General features: G+C 38.2%; 1 protein-coding gene across 2 annotated transcripts in view; it reads left to right on the top strand.

Moving 5' to 3' along the window:
- The window catches only part of CNTLN (centlein), a 215,096-nt gene that overhangs the window by 37,139 nt on the left and 164,225 nt on the right, over positions 1 to 13,732 (top strand). For both annotated transcript variants that reach the window (XM_076362507.1, XM_076362509.1), the window contains exons 5-6: positions 12,283 to 12,417; positions 13,006 to 13,185. In XM_076362507.1, the coding sequence (XP_076218622.1) occupies positions 12,283 to 12,417; positions 13,006 to 13,185 (315 nt within the window). The remainder of the gene's footprint in view (positions 1 to 12,282; positions 12,418 to 13,005; positions 13,186 to 13,732) is intronic.

Raw genomic sequence — 13,732 nt, forward strand, 5'->3', positions numbered from 1 at the left:
TAATAAATTTTTCTTAACTTTTGTACCTTCACCTGATTGTATTTTTCTTTGTAATAAAATGCTGTTATTAAATTAAGTCAAATGTATACACACATTATTGCCAACTAAACACTTTATTTCCGGTAGCGTATAACCTTGATTATTCTTGTGTAACGAGGGACATGAGGATAATTTCAGTAATAGGGAGTTTGGATGAATGTGTCAGTAGTGATAAGATTATGTGAAGTTTATAAACTCTTTGCAAAAAAAGTTTCTCCAGTGAATGAGACTAATACATTTTGCAAGCGAAGAATATCTGAGGACACTGACAGGTTTGTTTTTTTCTTTAAAAACATCATTTTACTCAAGTTGTACCTTGGAAAAGGGATCAGCCTTAAGTGCTGAAACCTGTCTGTTTTATGTAGCCCCTTTGAACTGCATCAATGAATTATCATATGTCTTTGTGCCTTCCTGCTTGCCATCTTCTAGTTAGTTTTTTCATAAAATTAAGGGAAATAAATCTTGTTAAGGAGCTGACCTGAGTGAGAAAGATGGGGAGGAAAATGTATTTATTATTCAAATAGTTGAAAGTTGCTGATTATGGTTTACTGATAGAAGGCTACCTGAGGTAGGTGGTATTATGACTATGGCTAATACCTGTGGGCTTTTTTGTCTGAAGAAATTAATAAGCTGTAAATTACAGTGTACCTTTACAGCTCATTAGTACTTTTGTGTGAATTCCCAGTGGGAATGCTTTCTCTGCAAGTTGAAAATGTGTTTCTGTAAGGTAGCTTACTCCATTTTGAGGAAGGAGTTTTCCTAATTCATCTGCAAAAAAGCAGCTATATGGGGCGTTCATACAGGTGCGCTGTAAATCCATGCTTCATCTTTGCATTAATTTGCCCGTGTAGCCAAGCCTGAAGTTGGCTAAAGCTTCTGGATCTTTATTACTCAGCCTTCATGTTCTCAGTGGTGTTTCTACAAAGATAGCCTGAAATGATAGGTACACTTGGATTAGACACGAAAAAGTACACTAAGTAAAGAAGTGTGATGTTTCTTGTCCTCTGTCCATTCCACTGGTTTGAAATGCTTGATTCTCATTTTAGCAGAGCTCAATATTCCAGCTTGGAAAGAAAGGGGAGGTCATCTTTGTGATCTGATTCATCTCTGGGGAGCTGGGGTCTAGTTTGGGAAATGTCTTGTTCAATCCAGGTAACAATAGTTATTATGTAGCCAATTAGGGTTACAATAGGATAGCCTTTTTTCTTGAAACAAAAATGGTTTCTAAAGCCATTGGAAACTGTTTATACTGTAGAAAAGATTAACTTCTTAACTGTGTTCTGTACATTATCTGGTTGCTGTAGTGACACAATTTTTATTTTAATTGTCAGTATAGTTTTAAGAGGGTGAAGCTGGATTTTATTCCCCCTTTAAGGACGTTGTTGATGAGGAAACTTTTCTCATATCATGGATTCTTACTTGAATACAGGCAGATTTCCTCAAGTTCAAGAAAATCATTGTTCCTTAAGGACCAGGTAGCAGAAAGAAGCATGCAGTGCCCTTTGAGATATGAATCTGCTGACCACACTGAGGAAGGAGCTTGTCAGAAAAGTTGAACATAGCAACAGCTGTTCTTTATTTACCATACCTGATCTGGCAGCATTGATGTATGTGAGTGTAATGAAATACTGCTGTGTCAGGAGTAGATGCTAGTAGGTATCGTTTTCTGCAGATCTCACATAGTCATGCACACTTCCAGAACAGAGGCTAAATCACTCTGAGGAACTTGTATAGGCCTTGCTGAGGAGGAGAATAACAAACAACCCAGTTCCATCAAGATGATGCTCTTCAATGAAGAGAAGAGAAAAGCTCATTTTAGCAGATTGTTGGTTTTGATTTGGAATTAGTAGAGAGAATAGTGGGTAAGAAGACAGTTTGGATTTTCTGCTGCCTGACCTAGAGGGCTGAGCTGCTGCTTTCCATAGTTTCAAAATATAGAATCATAGAATCATTAAGGTTGGAAAAGACCTCTAAGATCATTGAATCCAACCATCGACCCAACACCACCATGCCCACTAAACCATGTCCCTAAGCGCCTCATCTACATGTCTTTTAAATACTTCCAGGGATGGGGACTCCACCACTTCCCTGGGCAGCCTGTTCCAATGTTTACCCACTCTTTCAGTACAGAAATTTTTCCTCACATCCAATCTAAACCTCCCCTGGCACAACCTGAGGCCATTTCCTCTCGTCCTATTGCTAGTTACTTGGGAGAAGAGACCGACACCCACCTCACTACAACCTCCTTTCAGGGAGTTGTAGAGAGTGATGAGGTCTCCCCTCAGCCTCCTCTTCTCCAGGCTAAACAACCCCAGTTCCCTCAGCTGCTCCTCATAAGACTTGTTCTCCAGACCCTTCACCAGCTTCGTTGCCCTTCTCTGGACACGCTCTAACACCTCAACGTCCTTCTTGTAGTGAAGGGCCCAAAACTGAACACAGTATTCGAGGTGCGGCCTCACCAGGGCCGAGTACAGGGGCATGATCGCTTCCCTACTCCTGCTGGCCACACTATTTCTGATACAGGCCAGGATGCCATTGGCCGCCTTGGCCGCCTGGGCACACTGCCGGCTCATGTTCAGCCGGCTGTTGACCAATACCCCCAGGTCCTTCTCTACTGGGCCGCTTTCCAGCCACTCTTCCCCAAGCCTGTAGCGCTGCATGGGGTTGTTGTGGCCAAAGTGCAGGACCCGGCACTTGTCCTTGTTGAACCTCATACAGTTGGCCTGGGCCCATCGATCCAGCCTGTCCAGGTCCCTCTGCAGAGCCTTCCTACCCTCGAGCAGATCAACACTCCCGCCCAACTTGGTGTCGTCTGCAAACTTACTGAGGGTGCACTCAATCCCCTCATCCACGTCATCGATAAAGATATTGAACAAGACCGGCCCCAGTACTGAGCCCTGGGGAACACCGCTCGTGACCGGCCACCAACTGGATGTAACTCCATTCACCACAACTCTCTGGGCCCGGCCGTCCAGCCAGTTTTTTACGCAGCGAAGAGTACACCTGTCTAAGCCATGAGCCGCCAGCTTCTCTAGGAGAATGCTGTGGGAGACGGTGTCAAAGGCCTTACTGAAGTCCAGGTAGACCACATCCACAGCCTTTCCCTCATCCACTAGGCGGGTGAGTCACCACCTGGTCATAGAAGGAGATCAGGTTGGTCAAGCAAGACCTGCCTCTCATGAACCTGTGCTGGCTGGGCCTGATCCCCTGGTTGTCCCACTCATGCCTTGTGAGCGTCCTCAAGATGAACCGCTCCATAATCTTCCCCGGCACCGAGGTCAGGCTGACAGGCCTGTAGTTCCCCGGATCCTCCTTCCGGCCCTTCTTGTAGATGGGCGTCACATTGGCAAGCCTCCAGTCGTCCGGGACCTCCCCCATTAACCAGGACTGCTGATAAATGATGGAGAGTGGCTTGACAAGCTCCTCCGCCAGCTCCCTCAGCACCCTCGGGTGGATCCCATCTGGCCCCACAGACTTGTGAGTGTCCAGGTGGCGTAGCAGGTCATTGACTGCTTCCTCTTGGATTAAGGGGGGTTCATCCTGCTCGCTGTCCCTGTCTTCCAGCTCAGGGGGCTGAATACCCTGAGGATAACTGGTCTTACTATTAACCACTGAGGCAAAGAAAGCATTGAGTACCTCAGCCTTTTCCTCATCCTTGGTGACAATGTTCCCCCCCACATCCAATAAGGGATGGAGATTCTCTGTGGCTCTTTTCTTGTCATTAATATATTTGTAAAAACTTTTTTTGTTGTCTTTAACGACAGCGGCCAGATTGCGTTCTAGCTGGGCTTTTGCCTTTCTCATTTCTTCTCTGCATGACCTAACAAGATCCCTGTACTCTTCTTGAGTCGCCTGCCCCTTCTTCCACAAGTGGTAAACTCTCCTTTTTTTCCTGAGTTCCCAGCAAGAGCTCCCCATATAGCTGCTAAGAAGAGAGGAAGGAGTAGTGAAAGTATCAATGTATTGGACAGTGCCGCTTTACAGCACTGTGTTGTAGGTACTATAGAAAATCCAGTCTGTCCTGGTGCAGAGAATCACTAGACAAAAGAGGAAAGGGGATTTATTTAGAGCAGCTGATGGTTAAGGTGGTGTTAGAGCTGTGGCAAGATTGTCAGATTATATTGTCAGTGTTCGCTGTACTTATCCTGAGAGCTGTCCTATCCTCATTAGACGAAAATGGACAGTTAATCTCTAAATCTAGCAGATCCATTACTGTAATACATGCTATACTGGGAGAGGTGCTAGATTTATTATGAGGTACAGCTTTTCTTTTTTGGCAGTGCTGTCTTATTTCCAAATTAGAGGTGTATTTTTGTGAAAACCTGCCTCTTAAGTATTGCCCCCTCACAGGGCAAGGAGCTTCTGTATTCCTTGTTTCAGAGATGGCAAACCTATTGTGCATGTGCCAGAAACAGTATTTGTCTCCCTTGTCAATGCAAAAATGCAGCTGCTGGCAACGCTTGCTTGCACTACACCTGTGCAGCAGAAGGGATACAAAGGATTGTAGTATGTCATAAGAAGTGAAAAGAATAGTAGAGCTTTGTTTTTAGTGGATGAGAGAAGGAACGTGCTACAGTGTAGTTGTAAGGAGCAGCTTGAGTGGAATGAAATGGTGCACATCATAAAAAAGTTTTGTCAGTGCTGTGACCTACTGAGCAGATTGCTGGCTGGAGATGGTTCCTTTGCTGCTAGTGAAAGTGAGGTGCTAGAGTTGCAAGACTGACTGATACACTACATAAAGTCACAGTTTATTTCCACCACATGTTCAAATGCTAAAAAATTCTGTGAGGTGGTTCGATTAAGATAGCAAACTTTGCTGAAGACACCAAATTCATCACATCAGACAAGTCCAAAGAGGGCAATAGAAACCATGGTGTCTAAAATAGATTGTACTATTTGACCCTTCCTTAATCTATGGGTCAGGTGAGAATTCAGGAGCAAGACCAACCCGTGGTAGAGGAGTAAATACATGTTCCCTACCTGCAGGGTGAAGCTAGCTGCTCATGTTTCTGGTCTGCTTCTCTGTAGAACCATTTTGCTTGATCCCCGTGAAGATTCTTTAAAGATTTTTTTTTTTAAATTTTATTTTCTTCCTCCTGCAAAAAAGACCTGCCTTTTTTCTCCAGCACATAAATGGTAGGTAAGCATATTTGAATGGACAGTGTTTTAAGAGTGTTTTCCTTTGTATACATCTTTAAATTACCATGTTTTATTTCACGTCTATTATTGATAGAAACAGGTGCTCAAAAATTCTCGTTCATTTTGGGAATGGATTTGCAGATGCCTGCTTGCAGCTCCATACTTCTTTTTATCGAAACAATTCTTTAAATTGTTTAATCTCAGGGAGTCCTGGAAAGCATGGGATGGGATGGGATAATGAAGAACAAAATTCTGGTGGTATGAAAGTCAAGTGAGCTCCCCACTTCAGTTCCCCTCTCTTTGCAGTTGTTTGTTTATTTATTTATTTAAGATTATTATAGCCTAAGGGTAGGTGTGAAAAATAGGAATTAATAATGGGATATGTACTCATAGTACTGTTGCATGAGTTATATTTTAATCCATTATACGTCAGTTGCTATTTTTCCTTGTTTTTTCTGTCCTTGTTAGAAGTCAAGTTCTAAATTAACTATGAATACAGGCATCCTTTGGAAGGATACTGTAGAATCAGGTAGCACTGTTGGCATTTTACTTTTGGAGCAGTATGGATTTAAAAATAACTTGTGTTTTATATCGTAACTAGCGAGTGTCATTTTGACTATGAAAGGACACCATGCAGACTGCAAAATGTAGCAGATGATTTCTATAACATATTGTTACCTTTTCATGAATTATTTACATAGAACTTCTGTTCACCCTACATCTGAAAATAATTAAAGAATCTAATGAATAGTCATGAGATGAAAGCGGATTTCTTTTGTTAATTTTATTTTTGTTTTGTGTTTTTCTTTATTTGGGAGGACTATATGAGAATATGACTGGGAATGTTATTTGTTAAACGTGCGTATGAGTGTTCAAGTTTAGAACCATAAGGATTAATAAAGTTGAAAAAATCTAAAGAGAAATTTGAGAAAGCTAAATCAAGGAAAGCTATAAAATGTTACTGGCACATTTTCAGTGGTCTCTACTTATTGTTCAATTCCTGCTAGAAAAAAAAGGGAAGTTGGAAGGGAGAGGATAAAGTTAGGGGTGTGGTAAGTCAACCTCAACTACATGGTGGGGAAAAAGAGATGATGAAAGGGAGAGAATAAATATGTAAATCTTGAAGTAGAAATTTTGAGGAAAAGAAGTTTAAAAGAAAGAATAATATTTTCATATTTAAGTTGTAATAAAATAATTTCATTAATTAATTTTGTTTCTGCTTAAGAAGTCAGGATTTCATTAAAAGTCACTGCTTGGGGGAGAATACTTCCATTTTTCATCAGTTCCAGTTACTTTGTTTGTGTTCATTTTTTTTTTTTATGTGCTATATTAGACGTATACTACTGCACAGTGAAAGCTTCTGATAAAGAATGTAATGAAGAAAGCACAGAATATAATGTTTGTTTGTTACCCTGATCCCTTTGGTAATGGAAGTTGAATGCATGTCCCTTTGTTGCAGTCATAGGTAGACACTTTTAATACTGTAGTGCAGAGACTTGAGCTTTTTCGTGAAGTGCTTCAGCAGCCAATGACAGAAACAAGGTGCGTAGTTGCATTTCTGTATCAGCAGCAATGAAGGATATATATGTCAGCTTTGCATTTCTGCTAGAATGATTTTTGGGGATATTTTGATAAACTATCAGTAGGCATTTGAGTTAACTTCTTGACATGAAATAAAACCTGCTGTTATCTACATTTTATGGACCTGTATAGAGGCAGGTACGCAATACTGATTCAGTAATGCAGTCTGATCAAATTTCAAACGGCAGAACTATGAGGTCTCCCCCCCGAAAATGTAAAAAACTGGAGAACATTTAATGCAGTAATAGCATGTACAGCTGTTGTTTTGTAGTCCTTTCTGCATGCTTTTTATGTAGTGGATTAAAAAATCTTTCACTGAAGACTAGAAGTTCAGTGATGGTATCTGCAACATCAAACAGTCCATAACTCCTGGTAGTTGTATCCTAACTAATATTCTTTTTGGAAACAGACTCCTAGCATTAAAGAGTTATGTTTTTGTTACCACTTTCACTGTCTCCATACAGTAGTATGCTATCTAAATTCACACTGGATAACAATGAAGTTTAATTAAAAAACTTTTAATATATCTATTCACGAGAAATATTGACAGATAATTATAACATCCTACTGCCATGAAAAGATCTGAGGTGTTCAGAGCTAAGACAAAAAAGGACTGTTTTCCCCCTTCAGTTTTGATCTGTAGTTTTCATAGCTCATTTTCTCGGTTTGACTTACCATGTAATCTTGCTTCCTCTGCAGATTGATATGAAGGTATTTAAAAAAGAAGTAGGTTTTGCCCATAAATGATTTGACGTTATTAGGGAAGAAAAAAAATTGTATTGGGTTGTAGCTAAAGAGATGCCACGGGAAAGGATAAAAATGAATTCTGGAATGACAGTCCTCTTAAACATCAAAAGACCTGCTCCACCAAGTCACAGTGTTTCTTTCTTTGTACGTACTGTTGCCTGGAGCATTCTGGGCTCCAGCAGTATACAAGGGATACTCTTTGATTCTTCCCAGCTAAACAAAAGGGTAAATCAGATTCCTTTGGTTTTTGTTAGAGCAAATTCACTTCTAGAATACAGTTTTCTTTCTTGTATTTGGAACTTTGTCTATGGAAAAACCTTTGGAAGTGTACTCTAGTTGTCTTAGTTATATGAGGGTTTTTATAATTCTTGAGCACCAAGCTGTCAAAAGCCCATTGAACGTTGCTTTTGTCCTGTTGTATTCAAACAAGTATGACTGCAGTCAATGCAAAATGTAAGTTAAGATTGTTCTTGTGTAGCATTAGCCTGTCTTTTATGGTATCTAGACAAAAACAGTAGATACTGTCATTCATCTATTCGATGAATTCCTGATGAGTGGTTTTATCTGGTGAAGTCTGTCAAAATAATCTCATGTGGGAGGTTGCCCCTTCTGTTGATCAGGTATGGGGTTTTTCTGCCGTTTCACTTGCCTACGAGGGTAGGGTAGTCTTTTTAGGAACACTGCTTGTATTCTCTGCTGTAAGAAATCAGTCTTTACTCTCTTCCTCCTATTATACAAGGTAATTCATAGGTTGAGGAAGCAAAGTGCAAAAACAGCTGCACAGGCAAAGGCAGATGATAATTTACTTAATTGTCTGTATCTCAGAAATTCTTCTTTATGACCCTTTTTTCTACCCAGTCACGGCTCCCGAGTAATACTCCTGTTTTTTTCCCCTTCTTTATAAGCATGTGAAATGAGCAGATATGAAAGTAAAAGTTCAATTCATTTAGAGGAAAAGATAAGAGCATGCAAAGTGGTACCCAAGAAAAATGCTTTGCAACATAACAGGATTTTTTCCATGCAGGTGTAACTTACCTAAACAATGTTTCACTACTGTTGCAGTAGATGACTTTGTAGACTATTCAGGTGCGTTTGCTGCTTAGTGACTGTTACGGCGTATTTGCCTTTTGATTGATTTAAAGTCTTAAGTAGGTCAGTTGTGGGCATAAGTAATTAGTGTGCGAGTCTGATTCAGGATAATCTGTCTGATTATCTTGCAAAGTATGCCAAGTAAATAGTTTATTTGAGTTTAAAATTTCATCTCAGCAATATGGGCCAAACATTTGAAATAACTGGTTGCACTTTTGTACCTACATGTCTCCGTTCATCCTCCAAATTGCTGGAAAACATCCCTTTCCAAACAGGACCCAAAGATCTTTGATTTCACTTCACAAATACACATAAGCTTACCAGTTTCAGCAGTGTATAATGAAACTAAGTAGTAACACGATGTAGCTTGCGTACTCAAAAATTAGATGCCTTAAAGCTGGAGCTGCACTTTGAGATTTTGTGAGAGTGTGTTATTTGTGAATTTTTAACTCTGTTAGAGCCAATAGGCTTTTTCAGATAGGTAGAATTTCTGAGTGTGTTCTTCAAATATAGACTTTGTCTTGATAAATGTTAAACAAGTAGTAATGAGCTGGAAGGAAGACTCAAAGGAGCTGCTTACTCAAATTCTGTGAGGACCTGGGGAGTGGGAGGGAGGCAAACAGAATAACTGATGCTTTCCATGGCAATGTGGATTCATGCCTTTTTAAAGATGCAACTAAATCATCTCTGCCAACAACAATCTGTTCCTGTAACTGTCATAATATATCTGAAGAACAAATATTATGTTTTTTGAATAATGAAAACTGAGCCTGGTGTCTGGTAGGCTTAAAACATGAAAGAGGGGAGTCCTTAGTTAAGAGGAGGTTTCTTAATTTCATTATCCTCTTCCTTAACATCTGCTGATAACAAACTAGGCTGAGAAGTTTTATGCACTGTGTTATGTTTCTGAGAAAAATTTCATATAAATTTCTGAATCTGAAATTCAGGTTTAGTTTTTCTCTGGAGGAAATGGAAGAATGATTTTTGAATCTTTAATCTTAGACAAACTTTGACTGGAGTCTGTTCAAAGTGCCAGTGCTGTAGAATGAGTCTCTGTAGGGGAGTTAGTTGTATTATAAAAAATAGACAAGTACGCTATAGGTTTGAGATTAAATTACCAATTAAACACTGTTTTAAATACAAGCTAGTTTTTTTGTTGGTTTTTTTTTTTGGTTTTGGGTTTGTTTTTTTTTGGCTGGTTGGAATTAATGACATCTGAGGCAAAAATCCAAGATATGAGAATGAGGTTTCTGTATTTCTTTCACTTTTCTCTCAAATTTTTTCCTCATTTTTCCATTCTCTTCAATTCACATTCACTTTCTTTTCTATGTTTTTAAAGATCACTGTTAGAAAGTACATAATTTTATATATTCTTTGAATTCTACTGTGGCTGCTATCGAGTATGAGGTACAACAAAGATTTTTTTTTTTTTTTTTCTTGATAAAGCAAAAATTTTAGTGCAGAAGAAAAATATCCTTCATGCCTCCCTACACTGTTTACTAAACATTTGTTCATGGTTGGTTGTTTTCAATATTTGCTACGCAAGTTAGCTGGATTACATTACCTTTCTCATATGCTGAACTGGTTGCAGCGTTTGTCCTTGCTTGGACATATTTTCTGCTATGTAGTGTGGTATGGTTTTTGGTTTTTTTTGGGTTTTTTTGGGTTTTTTTGTTTGGGTTTTTTTTCATTTTGCAAGAAATGTTACCATATTTATAACAGTGTGTGGATAGAAGTAGTGGTCAAAGGGATGGAATAAATTTACTAAATATTGAGGAACCATTTATAGAAAAGATTTGGAGATGGTGGTGGGAGAAGAAATAGAACAATAAAAATATTTGCAAGGAAGGTGAGAATGTGATGTGTAGAAAAAGTGAAGAGGTCTACAGAGGAGAGGCAGACATTCAAAGTAACTTGGAAAAAGTTACAACAAAGGTGTCTTAAAAAGTAAAAAATGAAACAAACAAGGAGGGAAAGATACAAGCCACACAGAAGTAGTCATGTATATTTTTAATGACTAAGACATTTGCTTAATACATAGATTAATTTCTCAGCACATCTTCAAACATATTTTTCACATGCCTTACTGTCACACTAGCTCACTAGTGGTTTAAATAATAATTCATGAAGAAATTATTTCTGCCAACCTTAGTCTTATAAGCAAATATGTGAAATTAATACTTCTTATATGATTTAACTCCGGCAATACTGAAAAAAAGGTAGTCTATTGGCTATTAAGCTAGTTGTCAAATGTTACAACACAGTGCAGCAGAAAGAGCAGAAAGATTTACTTTGTGCTCAGTAATTGTTTGTTTGCAGAGTAGGGAGAAGAGCGCGCATATCTTGAGGAGAAGCTGGTATTCAAACTGCTACTCAGACTCTTAAAATTGCCCCATCCTTCTGTGGTTATTGCTTTGTGAACAGTTTCCTTGTGCAGTGTGGGTGCTTTGGATGCCAGTGCACTGACACTGTTCAACATGCGGAGCAAGCCCTGCTTACCCCTGTGCAGCTTGCTGTGTATGCAGGGCTGCTACCTATAATACCTGTGTTTCTTCTTCTGAGTAAGTTACTCTGAGTTCCATGGTGATGTAGTTACTTTTTTGCCCTATTTGTTACATGTAGGTTTAAAAATCAGTGGTTGTTGGATATGACTTAAAATGTATTTTTACATATTTTTTCTCAGCACATTTTCATTCTTTTTCCTGTGTGACATACATGTGAGCCAGATTTAACCATTTAGAGATTGAAAACCCTTATATGTTATCAGCAGTATTGTAGAATAATCCAAAGGTATATCCTTTTTTTGATAACTTTTAATGTTTCTGAACACATTTCATTAAGCTTGTATATTAAAGGCAAAGGAGTTGCATTTTTGTCCTGAGATAAAAGTTTCATCGGTTTCTTACTACAGTTACAGTGTTACTGCTAGGAAAATGTCTTAGATAAATGCCATTTTGATTTAGGAAGGGAAGGGACAAAACAGTATGTGGAATTAAAACAGACTTCTGAAGAAAAACGCAGAGTTCTAATATGCATTTAAGAGTGAGAGTGTCTTAATACAAATGTCATAAGAATAGAATGCAAGTATCTAACACAGAAAGTTGAAGCTGTTGTTTTTGTGGCAGTGAAATTTTACTGTGTGTGGGTACACTAACACTGTGTTGAACAGAATTGTATTATTTTCCTTGAGCTGCAAATTCAGGTAGACTTAATTCCCTTTTTACAACTATTTTGTATCATAATCTTTTCATTTGCCTCATTTAATAGTTATTTCTCATTATCTTCACGAATTCTGGAGAATTTTGAAACATTTTTTGGTATGCTAAAAGTGCAAGTGAAACGGTATTCTAATGTATTTTTAATCCGTAACCACAAATATAACTTCTGCAAATGACTGTCTTTGTCTAAGCTTAACTGAATAATTTCCATTCAGTTCTGCATTTATGGGCTCTTTTGTTTAGTAATAGCAAGATATTGAATTCCTTGTTTATGTTACTGTGTCATATAGTCATGCAGTTCTGAGTATGATTAAAGTACTAATGAAATGAAAATAATGAAATATAAAACTGCATTTATCAGATTGTTACATCTCATAGGTCTAAAATGCACAGGTCTAATGTTCAGTACATGCATGTTCTTTTACAATTGTTTTTTGTCTAGTAACTGATTATTTTTTTTTCTAAATAGAGACTCACAGGACAGCAGCAGGAGATAAACAACTTAATACAGAGAAAAATTGCTGTGGATGAGGAAAATGCCCGTTTGAAGAATGAATTCAGTAACTTGAACCAGAAATTTAAAGATAAAAGCCAAGAACTTAAGGTATATTGACTTGTACATAGTTTCATAAGACTGTAGCTTTGAAGTAGTTCTTTAAGCAATGTCAGCCTTTGTGGCACAGAAAGTGACAAGCTTGGAGAAAAAATTGCCTTAGGCCTTGCTATACCTTACCATTTTCTCACATACCAACTCTGAGGAAGATGCTTTAAAGCCAAGAATCCAAGCTTTATAACTTTCAGATAAATAGTTAATGATGGAAATGGAGCAAAGAAAGTAGGAGTGTGAAGATGTGGCTTCTTGTAATTAGATTCTGATGGGACTGGCATTATTAATTGATAAAGCCGAGGTCTGGGAGGATATGTCTGTGTGGGTCTCAAAAATAGCTGGGGACAGCATCAAAGGCAGCTTGATCAATTAATGGGCTCTTTGCAAATGTGTACTCATCAAAGCTGTCATCCAGCTAAAAAATATGACCCTTCCACCTGCATGAAAGAGGCCAATAAAAGTACACAGGTGACCTTGGCCATCAAATATAGAAGAAGCTGCTGTGAGGGTAAAACTGCACAGTTTATATTTGCTGATTAGTTCTCACTTTTTTTGTTTATCGGCCCTTGTGGTACTGTTCTACAGGACACTGAGGAGTGTGCACAGAATAAGGAAGAGCAAAACAGACTGGTTATAAAAAACCTGGAGGAGGAAAATAAGGGATTAAATACATGCTGTGCTGACCTGCTAAATGACCTGGAGAAACTGAGGAAGCAGGAGGCACAATGGAAAACAGAAAAATCTGGCAATGATGCCAGGATAAAGGTACGAAGTGGAATGGACTCCTGGATGTTATTTTGGAATTAACTTCTCCAGACATTTGCACTACAAGTTATTTTCTTTAAATAACAAGTTATATATTCAAATCTACCAGTGGGGACTTGCATTCATTTACATTCCTTCACTTAAGACCCACAGCTTTTTAAAAATTGATGTTGCAAAGCAGGAATCTGACTTCAAATAGTCATCTTAAAATGTAATCATTAAAAAAGAAAAGATACTGTATTTTAAGAGAAAATATATATATGTGAAATAATAAAAGCTTAAAAGTATTATTGTTCACAATTTTTTCTCAATGTATAATTTACTTACCTATAATTTGATTGCAGTAGACTTGATATTTGTTGTTTTGGAAGAACACTTTAAAACTTTAACTGCAGTTTCGAATAAACTGTGTCCTAGCCTCCAGAGGGCTTCACTCTGAGAGGCCTTATTATTGCATATAATATATTAAAAAGTTATTTTCACTGTTTATGATAAAATGAAAAAGGAAATAATTGAATACATTGTACAGACTATTGTATCTTTTATT

Source organism: Aptenodytes patagonicus, chromosome Z (genome assembly GCF_965638725.1).
Source record: "Aptenodytes patagonicus chromosome Z, bAptPat1.pri.cur, whole genome shotgun sequence".
Taxonomy (NCBI): domain Eukaryota; kingdom Metazoa; phylum Chordata; class Aves; order Sphenisciformes; family Spheniscidae; genus Aptenodytes; species Aptenodytes patagonicus.